The sequence below is a fragment of the Oryza glaberrima genome, chromosome 11 (assembly GCF_000147395.1).
Source record: "Oryza glaberrima chromosome 11, OglaRS2, whole genome shotgun sequence".
NCBI classification, from domain to species: Eukaryota; Viridiplantae; Streptophyta; class Magnoliopsida; order Poales; family Poaceae; genus Oryza; species Oryza glaberrima.
In genome coordinates, this window is record NC_068336.1 from 21717832 (window position 1) to 21737434 (window position 19603).

Sequence of the window (19603 nt, forward strand, 5' to 3'; positions counted from 1 at the left end):
AGGAAAAAAATAATAATTTGAGATTTACTTCAGTTCAACAAAAAGTACCTCAAGGTACCGGTACCTCACGGTACCTAATCATTTCCGATCGTTGGATCTAGTTGGGCAGAATGGGTATTGTTAGATCCAACGATCGAAAACGATTTGGTACCGTGAGGTACCGGTGCCTCGAGGTACTTTTTGTTGGACCGGAGCAAATCTATAATAATTTACCTGGAAATCTTCGAATGAATATAAACGTTTCCTGTATTTATTTTCTTCTTTCACCCACATACATAGATTTGGCTCACATAACACTTGGATAGTATTTCTTTTCTTCTTTCACCGACATACACAGATTTGGCTCATGTAGCCCTTGGCTAACCGTGCTGACTACAAGAGACAATGAGCACACCTACTTTGGCAAAAATCTATAATGCTTCCCTCATTCAACGAGTTAGTGAAGTATCCTTCTCCTTCCATCATCAATAGTACATACACAAAACTCTTGACACATTATCAGGGAACCAAATTAATAGTCTCTGAACCTCGAAACATCAAGTCTATCAACAGTCCAGTAAACATTTTTTTCAGTACAAGGATGCAGCTCAAATTTGATGAATGAACAAGTCATAAACTACAGATTATCACACTTGGACTGAGGGCATAATTAGCATGGTAAAATCAAATAATTTTTCAGGTGATACAAAACAATGTAGTGTTCGCTTTATAATCCACAAACAAATAGATAGAGATCTGCACAGACAAAATTATGTCTGCTGTCCAAAATTAGACCTGCCATGAAAGCACAACCAAAAATGATATTCACATCATCAACTAGGTCAATAGATTATCACTTGGACAAATGCTTTTCAGCTATAGTAATCTGGATCATAATGATTTCCAAAGTTGACGACTTCAATAGGGTATGTTTTCATGCAGATTTTGATTTCTTAGTACTTCGACTTTTGCTATCTCCACCTTATGCCATAAAACGACTAACAACTCTATTATTGCAGCTTAATTAATGTACATCTAACAACTCTGTTATTGCTTGGTTCATTTGCAGATTAAGAAAATGACCACGGATATAAATCTGATTGTAGAGGCATTGGCAAAAGTCTTCTAGAAGTTCAGGTTGCTATGTTTCTTGCAATTTGTAAAGCTAAGCTACACACATGGCAGTTTGACTGTCAAAAAGATGCTGCTTTCAAACATCACATGTGCTATATGTCCAAACCATGTGTAAAATTACAACAAACATGCTGTACCATTTTCAAGACAAGTTCAACAGCATATTTTCCAAAGAAGTACCAACAGTTCTGTTTGGCAACAACTTGTCCATCACAGTTCGTATAGATGCAGAACAGAGAAGCTGATCATTCACCTAGAAAAGTGCGCAGGTCGACCGTCGAGGAAGGGGATCTGGTATATGATTTCAGACTTAATTCCCAAAATTTAGTTTAGAGGAGGGTTTTGGGCTTTCTTGGAAGCAGTCTCAAAGAATTAAAAAAAACTAAATACCAAAATTACCACTAATCACAGAGTACTGGTATGCCCCCTTGTTAACCAAGGTCAGAGTTAGTAAAGTAGTAATCACAGATAGAGTTAGTACAGTAATAATCACATAGAGCACCACAAGGGAACTCCAAGAAAGAATATTATCAAGCCTAATACCGGCAGAAACTTAATAATAACAGACTTACTACTATTATAGTAATTCATTCATAGCAAAAACCAGTCTTCCTTAGAGGAGTACCCTATATAAGGGTCGGTCCAATAACATAAGACATTACTACCTAGCAAACACCATAGATAACTGATACTACCCGATAGAGAGCTAGTAATTTAGTAGCTAATGGTGATGCAGTACTCAAAAGCTAAACTGGCTTGAGACCATATGGGTAGATACAGTAAATGAGTAAAGAAGTAAATCCTCTGCAGCATCTCAGTTGAGCGAGCGAGCCTGAAATCACAATGGTTGACAGCAAGTGGGATCGTCGTAGTCCCAGTCGCCGAATTTGACGCCGGTCCAGTCGATCTTGGCCCATTCTTTCTCCATACGAGCCTACATCTCCGCCTGCTCCGTGAAGTAGCTCTCGTGGACCATGTAGCGGCCAGTCTCCTTCACCTCGCGGAGGATCTCCTTCTGGAACTCCTCGAACTCGTCGTTGACCTCCTCCAATGAATCGAAGAACGCCAGGCGCTCGTCGCGCTCTTCCGGCGAGAGACGCGCCAGGTCCTCAGGCGTCGGCCTCGGCTCCCTCTTCAGTGAGAGGATGGCGGCGATGGTGTTCAGAGGCATCGGCACCATGACAGGAGGCTTCTCCTCCTCCTCGCCGCCGTCTCCACTTGCAGCGGAGCCCGTCGTCGCCGCCGCCGCCGCATCGAGACGCTTCCCCTCCCCGGTGACGGATCCCGCATCTGCAGCGATCGCCTTCACTTCCTCCTCATCGGAAACCTCCACCGTCATCGCCGCCTTCGGCTCCGGTCCAGGAGTTTCCATGACCAGCGGCGGAGCAGGAAGAATCAGATGATCAGATGATCGGCTGCAATGGATCACCTAATGCGGCGCCGAAGTCCTATTGGGCTGCGCATAGGCTTTTCCTTTTATTGGGCTTAGGGTAGCCCAAAACGGATACGGAAACGTGCAGGAGTATTATTTTTTTTATGGACCATTTTGCGAAAATATTCAAATAGAGATCAAATCTAAATCGTATCTGTTTCGGATGCAAATATACGAATATAATAAATCGTAAAATCTAAACCGAGAGCGCTCTCGGTTTAGTACTAAGCAGCAACGGTCCAGTTGCTAAGTGTAAGAGAAATCTAAGCCAAATTTTAAGGCTAGGTTGGCATGGATTTGTACCGACCTATTATGTCAACGTGCATGTCTTTTATATAGTAATAATCTATTAAGTAAGTAGGAAAAATATTCTTATCATCTATGCTTCAAATAAAATTTTCTCTTAAATTACTCATCCAATTTACAATCCGATTACATTGTTGTGTTCGTAACAATTAAATATTTACAACAAGATCTCACATGATTCTATTTTGATGAAAAATCACAAATTACTTTTATGATATTTCTAAATTACTTTTAGATTTCACTAAGTTACTTCTTAAACATATAGAAGTAAATTCAGTAAAGTCTAAAAGTAATTTACATATATTATAGAAGTAACTTAGAATAAAACGAAGGTAACTTTGGCATGTCATTTGAAGTAAGTCCGTTGTAGAGATAAAAACATGACTCTATCTAGAAATTAAATTAATCAGCACAAAATATGAAATTAACTAAAAACAATAATAAATTTAATCACCTCAGAGCATTACGAATGTATAGGAAGTATTTTAATCAAATCTAAAAGTAACTTATAAATATGATAATTTGTTCAATGAAAAAAGACATTAATTAAAGTTACCTTCGTTTTGTTCTAAGTTACTTCTATAATATATGTAAATTACTTTTAGGCTTTATTCAATTTACTTTTATATGTCTAAGAAGTAACTTAGTGAGATCTAAAAGTAATTTAGATATATTATAAAAGTAATTTATGATTTTTCATCAAAATATAATCATGTGAGATCTTGTTATAAAGATTAAATTGTTACGAACACAATGGTGTAATCGGATCGTAGATCAAATGAGTAGTTTAAGAGAAAATTATATTTAAAGTATAGGTAGATAGTGTCTCTCATAGATGGAGTGGTAGCTAGTTTAGACAAATCAGCTACCGCTAGCTGTGTAGTCGCGTCCATAATAAATCTGTTTTTGTTGGACGTAGATACGGAAACGGATATCCAGTCTAGCAATAACCTAGAGATTAAAGAACTCAATTGGCCCAACATAGCAACGGGTGCCATGCGTAGTGAGCTAGTGGCCAGATCATCATGTGGTTCGAGTCCGACACGACGACCTTCACAAACTCTACCATGAAAACGTTGTTGATTAAGGCTGTGTTCGGACAGCCTGGTTCCCAAAGTTAACAGTGCGCACGGAAAACGAAACGGTCCATTAGCATATAATTAATTAAGTATTAGCTTTTTTAAAAAAATGATTAATTTGATTTTTTAAAGCAACTTTCGTATATAAACTTTTTTTAAAAAACACATCGTTTAACCGTTTGAAAAGCGTGCGCGCGAAAAATAAGGAAGAGAGGTTGGGAAGAACGAGTGCCGAACACAGCCTTAAGTGTAGGGATGGCAACGGGTCGGGTCGGGCACAGGTAAAGCGATTCCATGCCCGACCCGAGACCCACGTGCCCATGCCTGACTCAAGCCCGCAAGGTCTATCGGGCAAAATCCTATGCCCGTGCCCATGCCTGTCAGGCACGGGCATGCCCGATAAGTACCCATCGGCCCTGCCTGGGCCGTGCACCGCCGCCTGCGCTGTGTGCCGCCAGCCACCACCGCATTATCGCTAGCCTGCGCCGCTGCCGCCACCGGCAGCCGCGCAGCCGCCACTAGCCGCCATGGGGATTGGGGTAGAAGAAGGAGGTGGGGAATTAGGTTAGGGTTTCTATTAGTTGAGTATATATATGTCCCTGGTTAGTGGGCCAAATGGGCTAAGAGAAAAGGGTACGAGGAATAAGAGATGGGCCAAAATTAGTAAATACATATGTATCGGGTCGGGCATGGGTTATCCGCGGGCAAAAAACAATACTCGGATGCTGCCTGCTATGTTCTCGGGTCTCGGTCGGGTATACCCACGGTCAAAATATTACACTCATGCCCATACCTATTGGGCCGGGTATCCGCGGATATTCGGACGGGTAAAATTGCCATCCTACTTAAGTGTTGTGCCACTGCGGGATCGACCACCACCAGTCACCACCGCCAGACCGCCTCCGCGCTCTATGGTGTGGCACTACTGCATGCGCGCGTCGTGCTCTCTGCACCAGCGCAGCTGACAGTGCAGCCTATGAGATCGCTGCGTCGATCGTGACCATCGTTTTGCCCTCGCCTCATCGGCGGCGCCGGGCGAGTGCGAGGCCGAGCAGATCGAACGGACGGCCCCGGGTCTCGTCTCTCGAGCGTGTGTCAACCGCGTGTCCGAGCGCGAAGTGGACGCCCAGCGTCGCGCGCTCCGGTGCATGCAGTGCCACGCACAGCCGGCAACTGCAAGGGCGCGCGCCGGCACGGGGCCACGTCGAGCCCAGCCTCTCCCTGCAGCCATGGCCACCTGCGTCGTCCGCGGTGCGGACGACGACGCGCACTCTGCCTCGCACAAACGCATCGACACGCCAAGCTCACTAGAGAATAGAGATTTCGACGAGGAGCATTATGGTTGGCCACGAGCTGATCATCGATCGATTCCCGGGTTGCCGCCGGCCGGTGCCTCTGCCGGGGGACACGTGCACGGCAACGCCCGGCCATGTCCTGTAGCACGTCTCGATTTTGTACCGCAGCTTCAACGACTACGAGGAAACGAGAGATTTGATAATTTAACACCTTTTTCAATGGGTTTCGATTATTTGACATCCTGGCCCACTTTCATTCACTCAGATGGTCCCATATGTCATCCTCACAAATGTCAATTAAAGTAATTGGGCAACAAAAAAGTGTCAAATTATCAAATTTTTCCGAGGAAACAAATGGTTAAACCCCTAATTAATCAAGTGATACTACTGACGAGTAGAGATGGCCTCATCTTTTCGTAGCAAAATTTATTTTTTCAACCTTAAAATTAAAACTGATTTTGTGGTTTTCTCATTGAAGTTTATTTTTCAGCCTTTTTTATTGCTAAAAACACGTATATAAAAGTTGTATTCACAAATTACTTTTCGTTTGTAAATATACCGTTTGGATTATTCCAAGATAATTTAAGTTGCTTTGCACGAACTGGATTGTATATAAAGCTTTTTGTTTACAAAAGCTAATTTAAGTTGCTTTTTGCTTACCTCGAAAGGACGACTTTCGATCGAGATCACAGTGTTTTGAAGCTTCTAGAATAGCTCATGCGGATCGAAGAGTAGCAACTAAGAGCATCTCCAATAGCCTCTCCATTGCACTCTCCAAGCAAAATTTTAACAACTTTGAAAAAAAATACACTCCAACAGCATGGCTATTCCACTAACTAAAAAATAGCAATGGCCAAACATGGGCTCGAGCTAGCCAAACTTGGCCAGCCTTTGGCCACCCTCAGCCACTGGCCATCTGTGGCCCCACCATCTTTTTCCCCTTTCTTCCCACCAACCGCACACCAGCTCCCTCCGCTCGTGCATGCCACCACCATGGGGAAGGAGGCGCGCCGTCACTAGAATCCTTCGCCCGAGCTCACCGTCATCGTCGTTGTCGCCGTCGGCAAGGAGTGCCTCAGCTTTGTTGCCGCCGGCGAGATGGAGGACAGGCACCGCTCTCCCTCCCCTCTCAGGCTCTCACTTCTCGTACAAGCACGACACAGATGGAGCCCGAGCTCAGAGATGGAGCGGCAGCGGCGGATGGGGACGGAGCCGGAGCGGCGGCGACGGATGGCGGTGGATGTGGATGGAGCCCGAGCGGCGGCGGCGGATGGCTGCGGCGGATGTGGACAGAGCCCGAGTGTCGGCGACGGATGGGGATGGAGCCTGAGCTCAGAGATGGAGCGGCTGCGGTGGATTGGGACGGAGCCCAAGCAGCAGCGGCGGATGGCAGCGACGGATGGGGACGGAGCCCGAGTGGAGGCGGCGGATGTCGGCAGCGGATGGGGGATGGAGGGCTCGGCAAGGCTCTTCACCATCTCGGCCACAAGCCTCGTTCCACCGCTGCCGTCCTCACGGTCCCGGAACCCAACCTTCATGCGCGCAGTGGCTGTGGCCGCGCCGTCGTCGAACCTGATGGCGCGGCCGAAGTCGTCGTCACCGACCTTGCCGAGCACGGCGGCGCGGCCGCCGAGCTCAGAGATGGAGCGGCAGCGACGGATTGGGACGGAGCCCGAGCGGCAGTAGCGGATGGCGGCAACGGATGGGGATGGAGCCCGAGCGGAGGCGGCGGATGGGGGCGAAGTCCATGGGGCGTGGCGGATGCCGGCAACGGATGGGGGCGGATGGGGGAGAAAGATGAAAAGAAAGGGTTCTAGAGACTGACATGTGAGTCCCACTGTCATAGACACAGAATAGAGAGGATGAATGAAGAGATTGTTGGAGTAAATAACGAGTTTCACTTGCTAAATTGGATCGAGAGTTGGCCAAATAGATATTTAGAGAGTGAGATTTGGAGAGACTGTTGGAGGTGCCCTAATATGACGGGACTACGGGGAAGTGATCAACCCTTTGGTCATATCCTAGCCGGGCACCGCGTACGTGACGAACTGACGACGCGATTACCTTGGTGGTCGTGGATGGATCGATGGATGGTAAGGATGCAAGTGAGAGTGAGACTAGTAAGTAGCATTTTCTAACATTTTTCTTTCAAATTATATACTAGCATGTTGAAAATAAACTATTGAATAAAGACATTATTTAATAGTTTACATACATACAGTTTGATTCTTTATTCGCTGGATAACAAAGTCATCATCGATAATCAATGCGAGGTTTTCCCGAAATAATCATCCTCTAACAAACTGTCTCTATTTAATTTTTATTTGAACAAATAGTAATGTGTATCTTTAAATGCTATGTATGCATGTAACTAACCAAGATTAATTTCTATTGGTTTAAACACGTGTAAAATTTTAAGTAGAATTAATTTCTGTTGGATACGAGATGACATAGCACCTTAATTGGTGAGGATTAATTTCAGAATGGTGTTCTTGATCTTGATGTCGTTTGCCTAGGGAATAATCAAATTGGGATGAAAGGGGTAGTATTTATGGGGTAGCATAATTGCTCACTTGCATGAGTGCATCACTAGATGAAGTTTGGTAGCGACGACTGGAAAATGGCTAGTTGGTATTCTTTGGTTCGTTGATTTTGGCTAACAAATGAGATGGAGTTGTATGAGGGGTACACTCTATGCATGCAACACTCATAAACGTTTTCTTGCCACTATAAAAAGAAACTTTTGTTTTAAGTTGGATCAACACGTGTCATAAACATAAGAGATAAGAACAAACCATGCGTCTGAAGTGACTATCTCACAACAAGCCACTCATAAAACCCGTAACTTATAATCCGATCATGAGAAATGTTAAAAAGGGCTAAAGAGAAAGTATCAAATCATTGGAAAAGGCGTCCTAAAGGACGTTGATCACACATTGATCATCAATGACAACTTTGTTATTCAGCGAGTGACCTCTTGTAAGATTGTTGCCATCCGACTATTTAAGTGGAGACATACTCGAGCTTAAGTATGTAGGTCAATAAGACATGCAAACTACACAATTTCGATAGGTATCACAGCTTACTTTATAAAATACCACTAAGGGCATCCACAATGTAGCATAAGCATTAAATATTACCTTATTACCGGGTAATAACCACTGTGGAGGTGGTGAAGAACTAATACCGGATAATAGTGCTACTACCAGGTATAAGCAGATAAACAATGTTACCTTCCGACACATCAATCCAATGTCTCCAGCAAACTTGCCTTTTTTTCTAAAGCAGGCCCCACCTTACTTCCCATCCTCTACATAAACATTGTGGATGCTCTAAACAACTACTACTACCTAGTTATTATGGGCCACACTAATACTGAGTTCGGTAAGATACATTGAAGATGCCTTAACACAGTAAAGTTTCAAATATATTACTTCCTCCGTTTCATAATGTAGATTTATTAACATTTATGTGAACGTGGACAAATATTATGAAATGGAGGGAGTATTCACAATTTTTTTTTCAGGAGATTCGTGTTGGTTCGCATTTTAAGTTTTGAACCCAAGACAACATCGCAAACTTTTGATACGCAGTCACTGAAGCCCCCCATTCGCAAAAGAGCAAAAACATTAACCGCCCGCGCAATCACAACGAAGCCTCTGGTCAACTCTCACCCGCACGTACGACTACCCACCCACCCACCCCACCCCACCGAAGCTACTCCTACTCCAAACCAGTATAACCACCGGGGCCCACCTCCACGCGGGGCCCCACGCGTCATCCTCCCGCGCGTACGCCACCGTCGCGTGGCAAAAGTTCGCGACCAATCTATACCTCGCTTCCTCGCTAGTCCACCACCGCACCTAACAGCCGCCAACCTCCCTCCCTCGACTCGTCGTCGTCGGCTTCGATTCGATCGATCGATCGATCGAGGCGAGGAGGAGGAGGAGCTAGGGTTTCGGATGGGAGGCGGAGGAGGAGGAGGGTTGTAGAAGCGCGGGGGCAGGCTACGGTGGATCGTCGATGGGGGAGCAGCCGGCGCGGGGGGCGGCGTCGTCGGCGTCGGAGTCTTCGCCGCTGATCCCGCCGCCCTCGGAGATCGACATCGAGGCCGGCGCCGGGGACCAGTTCCAGTGCCGGATCTGCCTCGAGACCGACGGTACGCGCAGATCCATCCGCCACCCCCCGCGACCGCGACCTTATCGTGCAAGGGGATCTGAGTGCTTTGTTGTCTCTCGGTGTGTGTGTGTGCAGGGAGGGATTTCATCGCGCCGTGCAAGTGCAAGGGGACGTCCAAGTACGTCCACCGCGACTGCCTCGACCACTGGAGAGCCGTGAAGGTATGAAGCTTTTGATCCCTCGGGCCTCCCCGCTGATCTCCCGCCCATTTCATTGGTTGCACGTTAGCTGTTAATAAATTGGGGGAGCTGCTGTTTGCTGTGCGCTGAGAGAAGTTGGGGGGTTGTGGCATTTTTGGTAGATAAGATATACCATGTTTGAACCTCATTCTTTGTGATAACTAATTTTAGCGTTATATGAATGCGGTGCCTAAAATGTAGTTTTTGGTGCGATTTGTTACAAATTTAAGCTATGGTTCTTCATAACGTAGAGTATCCAGGGTTGCCTTTGTCAACATTTACGCTTTCAAGATACATATTTTTGTTGCACACAAATTGGCAGGTCAATGTTATTTTGCTAAGCTTTGTTTAGTAAGAAAACTAACTTTGCTTGACATTTTCCTTGTCTCATGTACAGGAAGGATTTGCCTTTTCGCATTGCACCACTTGTAAAGCTCCTTACTATTTGAGGGTTCATGTTCACACTGATAGGAAATGGCGAACATTGAAATTTCGTTTCTTCGTCACTAGAGATATATTATTCATCTTTGCTCTAGTGCAGTTTGTAAGTTCCTCTAGATACTCTTTGTTAGTTCTCAATTGTCTTTATTCTAATGAATGATAAAAGAGTTTTGTTTTTGGTTATTTATTTGTTCAGGTCATATCTGCATTAGCGTATTTGGTGCATTTTATTGATGGATTACAGAATTACTGGTTGAGGACAGCCTGGGGGTTTGACAATGAAGTTAGTTTTTATTACATATGTGGTAAATTACTTTGTCATACCAAACTTGTTATTTCTTGCACTTAGTTTTGCATGATTGTTTGATGAAATTGTACCCTGATTGAAAGAATTATCATGCTAGCTCACCATGCATCCATAGAATTCAATCACGTGGGAGTTGTAGGTTTTACAATGTTAAATGTGCAGTGAGTGTACACGACGAACCTCAATGGCTCATTCTTGTGTCATGTATGATGGGTGAGATGGGCTTTTAAAAAAGGAATTTAAGTGTAGAAATGTGATATGAGAGTGAATGATATGTGTATCGAATAGTAAAGAGCAAGCTATTGTTCCCTGTTTAATGCACGGTAATGGTTGTCACTTGAATATGCCATGGTTTGCTTGTGACTAATTTGATCATCATATTATTAGGAGTAACTGCTCAATGAGCTGTCCAATTTTGTAATATTCAGCTTAGTTGTACTTTCTATAAAAGGGAGGCTGCGTCCTTGGAAACCAAGCACCTCTGCTTCTAATTAGCTATAACACTATAATTAACAAGAAGCTCAGCTGCTCATTTCGCCCATTTTACATTAATGCCTTCAGTTTGATTAATTCTGAGCTCTTGCTGAAACATCGCAATGAACAGTTTTATAGACATCTGGTTAACCTTGTTCAGCTCAATAAATAAATGCCAATTATATCAACCAAACTACCTGAATGTAGCTCACATGGCTGGATCAATCAGGAACACATACACATGTTCATTACATATGGTTCAGTGGTTGATCTTTCTTTGTTATTATCAGGTGGTTTTCGCAAGTGGTGAAGCTGAATATTAAGTACGGACACGCAAAACGAGAAAGGCATTAGCACATGATTAATAGAATTTTAACTATTTTAAACTTGGAAAATGGATTTATCAAATATTTTAAAGCAACTTCTATATAGAAAGTTTTTGCACGAAACACACCATTTAGGCTGCGTTTAGTGCATGATTAATTAAGTATTAGCTTTTTTTTTTAAAAAAAAGGATTAATATGATTTTTTAAGCAACTTTCGTATATAAACTTTTTGCAAAAAAAATGCACCGTTTAGCAGTTTGAAAAGCGTGCGCGCGGAAAACGAGAAGAGGATGGGTACAGGCAGCGCCGAACACAGCCTTAGTAGTTTGAAAAGCATGAAACCGAGGGATAATCTGCCCCCGCCATCACAAACGAACGGAGATTTGGGCAAGTTAGGATATTCATCTGTATCATAGCCAAGTATGTAAAGAAGTGGATATATGATATGCATGTCGTATTCTCCCTGCTGTGTTAATTCATTGGGCTCTGTAACTTATATTATGAGGAACTAAGATTTGCCAATTGTGATAATACATATATTATGTGGAAAATTCATATATACTTACTAAATCTGTGGGAAGACTGGCAATAAGATTCATCGTACCTTCTCTTACGCATGTTAGTTTAATCTGGACTAAATTTAAGTATTGTTCTTATGGTTACAGGGGCATTGCTATTTTTTGCTTTGCTTGGGTTATCAGGATGCTTCATAACTTGTTATGACCGAAGAGTACGGAATGACCTGGCACAGCCTTGTCGAGAGTTGTGTCTTTGTTGCTGCCAACCAGGGTATGCTTCAATTAATTTAGCAACTGTATTAACAAGCTACCAATGCTGCATGCTTGCTTCATCTGACTGCTCACTGTTCTTTTCTGTTTCAGGATGTGTGCAGATTGCCATCTACCTGGTACGCTTTGCATGTGGACAGATTGCACTACATGCTTTGAGGGCTGTGCAACGACAGCTGGAGAGTGTGGTGGTTGCTTGGGTGGTGCTGGAGAAGCAGGGTTACCATTGCTCTTTATCATGGGAGTAATCGTGCTTGGACTATTCACAGTTATCGGCATTTTCTACAGCGTCTTGGTAGCAACCATGGTGGGTCAGCGGATCTGGCAGAGACACTACCATATTCTTGCAAAACGAATGTTAACCAAGGTGAGTTCTGTTTGCCGCTTATTTCTCAGTCTTTCACTTTAGTTTATTTCCTTCTGCACTTAAGCTGTATCTGGTTCTTACAGGAATATGTTGTGGAAGATGTCGATGGCGAGCGCGCGGATTGGTGTCCGCCGCCTCTCCCTTCGGAGCATGTCCAACAGCTGAAGTCTCTGGGGCTTCTATAGCCCATGGTTATACCAATGATGACCTTAATTTAGGACTTGCGGCACTATCCAGCTGTACAGGAGATGATACAAATTAAGCGGTGAAGCAGGCGTTTCGGTTTTTAAGCAGCCAAATGCACAACAATATCGTTTGTCTTTTTTTGTACATTGTAACAAGGGAATACCTATCTGAAAAATGACAACAGCATTTGAGTTTTATACGATGAATGGTTTCACAGTTTTATTTCGATGAGCTCATTTCTTGTGCATGTTAGGTTGGTGATCTGAACGTGTCTAGGGAAAATATGTGCTTCTGTGCAATGTATTAGGAAACCTTGCAATGAGTAGAAATGTAGACAAATAATTCTCCTTTTAAACCAGATGACAATACGGCAAAACTGTATTTGAATTTGAATTGGTACCAGAAAAATCCAAGAATGCGCCTTTTAAACCAGAATACTAACATTTAACAGAGGAAATTTCTACTCAGTCAGTAGTCTTCGAAGTGTGGTACCAATACCACCCAAAAAAAAGATAATTAACTTTACAAAACTACATATACTTTAATTAAATTATCACAAAACTATATATTTAAAATATACTTTAATTAATTATTACAATACTACAAATATAAAATGATATATCACAAAACTACAGATTTAACAACAAATATGTAGTTTTACTATACATCATTTTAAATCTATAGTTTTATAACAGTTTAGTCAATATTTACGTAGTTTTGGAAAATTTATTTTTAAAACAAGCTCGAACAGTTTGAAAGAATTTGGCCCATCGGGCTTCGATTTCTCTGAGGCGGCTGCACCCGCAACGCAACACGCACCACTTCGCTCTCTCTCTCTGTCGCGGCGCCACCTGAACGGGAATCGGAGGGGAGGAGATCTCGGCGGCCGAGCAGAAGCGGCGGCGAGGTTGCGGAGGGAGTAGCAGCGAGGCGAGAGCCGAGAGGGAGAGATGGATCCCGACGCGGTGAAGTCGACGCTCTCCAACCTGGCTTTCGGCAACGTCATGGCCGCCGCCGCCCGCGACTACCAGAAGGTGACTTCGCTCACTCACTCTCGTTCACCTAGCTCTCGCGCTTCCCGCAATCGATGTCCGGTGGTGTTGGGCGGGTGGGTGGGTCGCGGAATTGGCTGTGGAGGTTGGTGGCGGAGCCGGCCGTGCTGCTGGATGGATCTCGGCACCAGCGGGCCGGGGGGGTTGATTCGGCCGCGGAGCAGTCGACTCATCTGTGCTGCCTCCATGGATTGTGGAAGGCAGAGGCAACGGGGAAGATGATCTGGTATGACGACAGTGCGAATTTCTCGACTTGGGAAAGGGCATGGACATGTATTTGGGCATTTGGCAATGGGGTGGTATTAGTTCGTATCGAAAATGTTACCTTGCAGACTGCTCTGTTCTGGTATTTGGTTAATCTAGTATTTGGGCATTTGGCAATGTGGGTGGTATTAGCTTGATCTAGTATTTGGTTGGGATCATGGGGACTGGGGAGGTTTAGTTCATAAAGGAGATGGGTTAGCTGCAGTCCTGTGTTCCAGGAGAACAAGTAGAGTGATGTTGTAGGGTATAGAGACCAGTGTATTCCATGCTGAATAGGAATATGATGCTTTATGGCACCTCGGTTTATCCAATAAACAATGGCGCTACTCACATTTATCCAATAAACCTGGCTCGATTTGAGTATAATATTTTGAAGTTTAGAATAACAAAGAGTTGGTGTGGATCATGATACATCTGGCCGTTCTTTTACATGTTCAAAATGGGTTACCTTCTTATGCCATGAATGCATGTCATGTAAAATTTGCAGGTAGTCCTTTTGATATTCTTCCTAGATTTACAGCAACAAACTGTGGTGTTTGCATCAAAGTGTAGGGAAGAAGATATGACTGTCCTTCACTCACATACTTGATTCTTCACTCCTTGCAATGTGATTGGCAAGTTATAATCTTCTCTGCTTGTTTGTGTCAGCTGCGTTTTATGTCCTTGTTGTAATGGGGGTAAAAACTGATCCAGCGGGTTGGGTCGTGGAATTGGCTGTGGTGGTGGCCGTGGAGCCAGTGCGCTCCTGGATCTCGGTAACCAGCGTGTGATCAAATCTTGGTTTTTGATTGGGAGTGAGTTGTAGTCCGGTACACCTATCCTTAGAACTGGCGTCTGATTCGCCTCCACTCAGCTGTGCCGCAGGCATGGATTGTGGAAGGTATAACCATAGATCAACGTGGAGGCTGATCCTGGTAACACAACAGTGTGATTCTTTTTGTCTTGGGAAAGGGCAGGTGCATTGGATTTGAGCATTTGGCTATGGGAGTGGTCTTAGCTCGTGCGAGAAGTCTTGCCATCCAGATTGCTCTGTCCTGGTGTTGCTGTAGCATGATTCAATCTTTGGCTGGGAACGTTGGGGTGGGGGATAGTTCATTAGGAGGATGGATTAGCTCCAGTCCTGTATTCGAGGACAACAAATAGAGTGATGGTGCAGGGTCTAGAGACCAGTATATTCTATGCTGGATAGGAGATAATGCTTTATGACACCTCAGGGTACACAAAACAAGGGTGTTTCTCCCATTTAGGCAGCCTATAAATGTGGTTAGTTGGGGATATGGTTTGCAAGTTTGCAATAATCAAAGTTGCAGTGGATCATTCTCCATCCGGGCATTTTTAACTTCTTATGTATGTTGGAAATGGATTACCTTCTGATGCCTTCTGCTCTCTCATGAATGCACATTATGTTAAAGGTATTCATTTTTCTATCAAAATGGGCTTTCTGTATATTGACAGCAACAAACTGTTGGGGGTTTGCATCGAAAGTATAGTACAAAAGGATATAACTGTCCTCCACGCACATCACTCGTTTCTATTATTTATACTTGATTCTTCACTCCTTGTGATATGATTGGCAAGCTATATCTTCTCTTATTGTTTGTGTCATTTTCATTTATGTCCTTGTTATAATGGGGGTGAAATACTGTATTTTTACACTCTTGTTCCAGTGCTGTAAACCTCTTGCATTTTTTAAAAACAAACTTGCTTTCAAAACAGGCTAATACAACTCTCTCTGTCCCCTTTTGTTTCCCCCCCCTGTATACTGACATAGTTATTATGTTAGGAAATTGTAGCTAAAGAGAAAGCCCAAGCAGCAAGTGCAAGCCATGATGAGGTTGATCTTGATGAATTATTGGATGTGAGTTTAACTACAGTATCTTCTATATTTCTCTTGTTTTTTTCCTTCGGTTTGAAGCACTGATTACCTTTTTATCTATCGTGCTGTGGAACTACAACTATAGGATCCAGAGCTTGAGAAGTTGCATGCGGACAGAATTGCTGCTCTGAAGGTACTCCTCTGCACATTTCCCTTGAAGGTTGTGAACCTGTGTGGATAATCTTCATTTTAAGTTATTCATTTTCCTGTGCATAACAGAAAGAGGTTGAGAAGCGTGAAGTGCTAAAAAGGCAAGGTCATGGTGAATATAGGGAGATAACTGAAGGGGACTTCCTAGGAGAGGTCACTGGCAGCGAAAAGGTCATCTGCCATTTCTACCACCGTGAATTTTACCGTTGCAAGTAGGACATAATTTGTTCTTTTTAAAAATAAGTTGTTTTATAGTTGACCTGATGATAATTAATTGACACGGATGACAATTCATGGACACCTATCTAAATCTTTTCTAGGATCATGGATAAGCATTTGAAGACCCTTGCACCAGTCTATTTGGGAACTAAATTCATAAAGCTTGATGCTGAAGTTAGTATGCTATCTCTATTAGCATCCAGTTACTTGTATTTTATTACAAAGATGATGTCTAATCTTGTAAATAACTACTCCAGAATGCTCCGTTCTTTGTCACGAAACTAGGAATCAAAACGTTGCCCTGCGTGATATTGTTCAAGTAAGTGCATAAACTTTCATCATTTCTACCCATCGGATTTGGATAACGTGTGCTTAACTATTTGGTATTCCTTGCTATAACCTTTTCGTCATGCAAGGACTAATCCAATAGTCAGGGTTCTGTTTTTGCTCTCGAACTGACATTTTGTTCTTTAGGAAGGGCATTGCTATTGACCGGTTAGTTGGGTTTCAAGACCTCGGCAGTAAAGATGATTTTTCAACAAGAGCGTTGGAAAATATACTCAAGATGAAAGGTATCTCTATTACATCTCCATACACAATTCTGTCAAAACCTTGAAATGACAAATATGATAACACACAACAATGTAGGTATAATCGACGAAAAGAAGAAGGATGAGGACGATGAAGATGACGAAACTGATATGTCAATGAACAGGAGGATTAGATCTTCAACCGCTCAAGATTCTGATTCAGAATGAACAAGAGATGATAACACTCCACAGTGTCATCAAGTTCCTTTTGCACTCTATGTGTTTATGTAATATGCATTCCGAGTTGTATCAACCCAGTTAGGAAACGAGGGATTTGAAAATGCAATAGCAACAAAGGAATTTATTTTGTGTACTGTTTAGTTAGCTTTTCATTCATACTGCTAAAGTGCGAAGCTGGCCTATGCGAGTCGGTGTGCTTTACCCTTAACAGCTTTTCTTTTCTGGTCATCGTGTTGCCAATGTTTCAGCTACAATACTTGACTGGTTGCTATATATGGAGTTTCACATAAACATGACGAGCTACGAGTTGAACATTACCATCTCAAAAATAATATAAAAAAGTACATATTCCCTCCGTTTCATATTATAAGACGTTCTAGTATTACCCGCATTTATATACCCACTCCGTGTCTTGTCGTTGTGCATCTGTGTGAGTTCGTGATTTCCTCGAGGGTTTTTCGTTCCAGGGCGCCGTGATCAGGGATCACTGGCAATAGATATGGGCCTTTGAGAATTTGATAAACTTATAGACTTGTATCATGGTAGATTATTTTCTTGAAATCTCTTCATTGACTCCTCACTTACAGGAACTGCGCACTTTCGAGGTTGGTGTTGAGTACATGTTTGATGCTGAAAAGATTAAGGTCCTGTTTCTTTCAACTTAAAATTATTATAATCTAGATTATTGAGTTAGATTACTATAAACTAGATTGTTATAATCTGTAATAGAATAAGCGGTTAGTTGTTTCTTTCCTAGATTATTAGAGCCTAGATTATTGGGTTTGTAAGTCTAAAGAGGAAGTGGGTGGCATGGTGGGTAATTTTTCACCCAATAATCTGGAAAAAGCTCACCTAAATGAGTTTATCAGATTATAATAAGCTGGGCTCCAGATTATAATAAGCTACTTCAATAAGTTGTCTGTTTCTTTTAGTTTACTCCCAATAATCTGGATTATAATAATCCCAAGCTGAAAGAAACTGGGCCTAACACCGCAAATCACGACCTAGTTGACATCTATAATGAGATCGCAAAAGCCAGGAGAGAGATCATCCGGGAGCTTTTTTTAACTCATGGAAAGGAGACGACTGGCGTGAAAAACCTCTGCATAAAGATCAAACTACTTATGCAGAAATGCAAAAAATTGCGTGCCTCCATCGAGACCAAAGGAGGACGTGCCGTCCCTATTCCTAGCCATTTTAACAGGGAACCTAAGGCCCCTGGAGCCTGAGTACAGCATATGATATCTAGCTGACATTTGCAATCGTAGATACCTGACATTTTCAGTCGTATCTGATAACCTTTTTGGACAACTGTAGAAGTCTCTGCATGTTTTCGTGTACTCCCTCCGTTTCGAAATGTTTGACGCCGTTGACTTTTTATCACATGTTTGACCGTTCGTCTTATTCAAAAAATTTAAGTAATTATTAATTCTTTTCCTATCATTTGATTCATTGTTAAATATATTTTTATGTAGGCATATAATTTTACATATCTCACAAAAGTTTTTGAATAAGACGAACGGTTAAACATGTGCTAAAAAGTTAACGGTGTCAAACATTTCGAAACGGATGGAGCATATATTACTGGCACGCTTCTGAATCGTGATGTTTTAGGGGTACCTGATCATGCTCATTTTGAGTTAGTACTTTATGTTGAGATCGTTGCTGTGATCGATGCTGTCCATATGGCGGCCCTTTTTTTTTTCATTGCCTTAAAATAAATCTGGAAAGAGCATTTTGATGTGAGCTCTTTTTGCTAGTATTTGTTAGGTAGGTCAAATGACCTTGCATTTACATTCTGTTCTTGTTTGCCGATTCTCTGCTGCTATCACCAGTGCCTAGCTTACAAACTGAGTTCTGACAGCGCTCTCGTTAAGTGCCTTTTAATTTGTAATCCCAGTTTAATTTGGCCGAGTAATCAGTTTAAAAGAAAATTTTGGCCGAGTACTCCAAGTGAAAATTTTAGCTCGTGAGGACTGAGTCGTCGATGTAAATCAGCAAAATAAAATGTCTAGTGCAGAAATGGATTAAAAAAAAGGGACTTATCTCCTGTATCACTAACATATTCTCTCTGTCCCAAAAAACAAATATAGAACTAAAAAAACAAATATAGAACTGTCCAAAAAATGAATCTGAAACAGTCTAAAAAAAGAATCTACAACTAGATGTGACATATCTTAATACCTAGAAAATTTAGTTATATTAGAATCAGAAAGATAAATCAACAATTTTAACAGGCACACGATCGAATCTTATATGAAAAATAGATTGGACAGCAGTAAGCTCAAGGGCCATTCAGCCATATGCGATGTGAATCGAAAAGTGCTTTCCAAATCCGAACCCGCAACCCGTCAGAAGCATCCACGATTCCAGGCCCCCAACGTTTTCTCAATTCTCATACATCGAAACCCGACCCATAGCACGGCTGTGTTGGGTTTCGGGCCCACTAGCTAGTATCACAACACGAACCCAACCCGCATAGGAATCGGATGCGGGCCCACACGCACACGGGCCCGAGCCCGACTCTGATTCGGACTTCGGAGACGCCTCCGCCTATATAAGTCCGACCCGTCTCCCTCCCCATCACCACCCCCACACGAAGAACCCCAGGCGGCGGAGGAAGAGATCGCCGGCGAGCATATATATGGCGGATTCGGCGGCGGCGGCGGCAGGCGGTGACCGCGGCGGCGGCGAGGCGACGGCTCCGGAGGAGGAGAAGAAGAAGATGATGGTCCGGCTGCCGCAGGCGGAGGTGGACTGGATCCTCGCGCAGGAGCGCGAGCGCGCCTGCGACCCGGAG

The 19603-nt window shown here is 43.2% G+C and overlaps 3 protein-coding genes across 3 annotated transcripts; 2 read left to right on the forward strand and 1 right to left on the reverse strand.

Annotated features, from left to right (window-relative positions):
• Positions 1–1586: 1586 nt before the first annotated feature.
• On the reverse strand, positions 1587–2539 carry LOC127755353 (uncharacterized). The gene has a single exon (XM_052281008.1). The coding sequence runs from the start codon at positions 2483–2485 to the stop codon at positions 2048–2050; it is 438 nt and encodes a 145-aa protein (XP_052136968.1). The 5' UTR covers positions 2486–2539; the 3' UTR covers positions 1587–2047.
• Positions 2540–9065: 6526 nt separating this feature from the next.
• LOC127755410 (uncharacterized) lies at positions 9066–12694 on the forward strand. Its single transcript, XM_052281084.1, has 7 exons — positions 9066–9384; positions 9480–9565; positions 9981–10127; positions 10221–10329; positions 11797–11920; positions 12013–12286; positions 12370–12694. The coding sequence occupies exons 1-7, from the start codon at positions 9249–9251 to the stop codon at positions 12469–12471; spliced, it is 978 nt and encodes a 325-aa protein (XP_052137044.1). The 5' UTR covers positions 9066–9248; the 3' UTR covers positions 12472–12694.
• A 583-nt stretch (positions 12695–13277) lies between these two features.
• On the forward strand, positions 13278–16932 carry LOC127753863 (thioredoxin domain-containing protein PLP3A-like). The gene is made up of 8 exons (XM_052279314.1): positions 13278–13506; positions 15572–15646; positions 15750–15797; positions 15884–16026; positions 16135–16207; positions 16291–16352; positions 16508–16605; positions 16682–16932. The coding sequence occupies exons 1-8, from the start codon at positions 13423–13425 to the stop codon at positions 16789–16791; spliced, it is 693 nt and encodes a 230-aa protein (XP_052135274.1). The 5' UTR covers positions 13278–13422; the 3' UTR covers positions 16792–16932.
• Positions 16933–19603: the final 2671 nt, after the last annotated feature.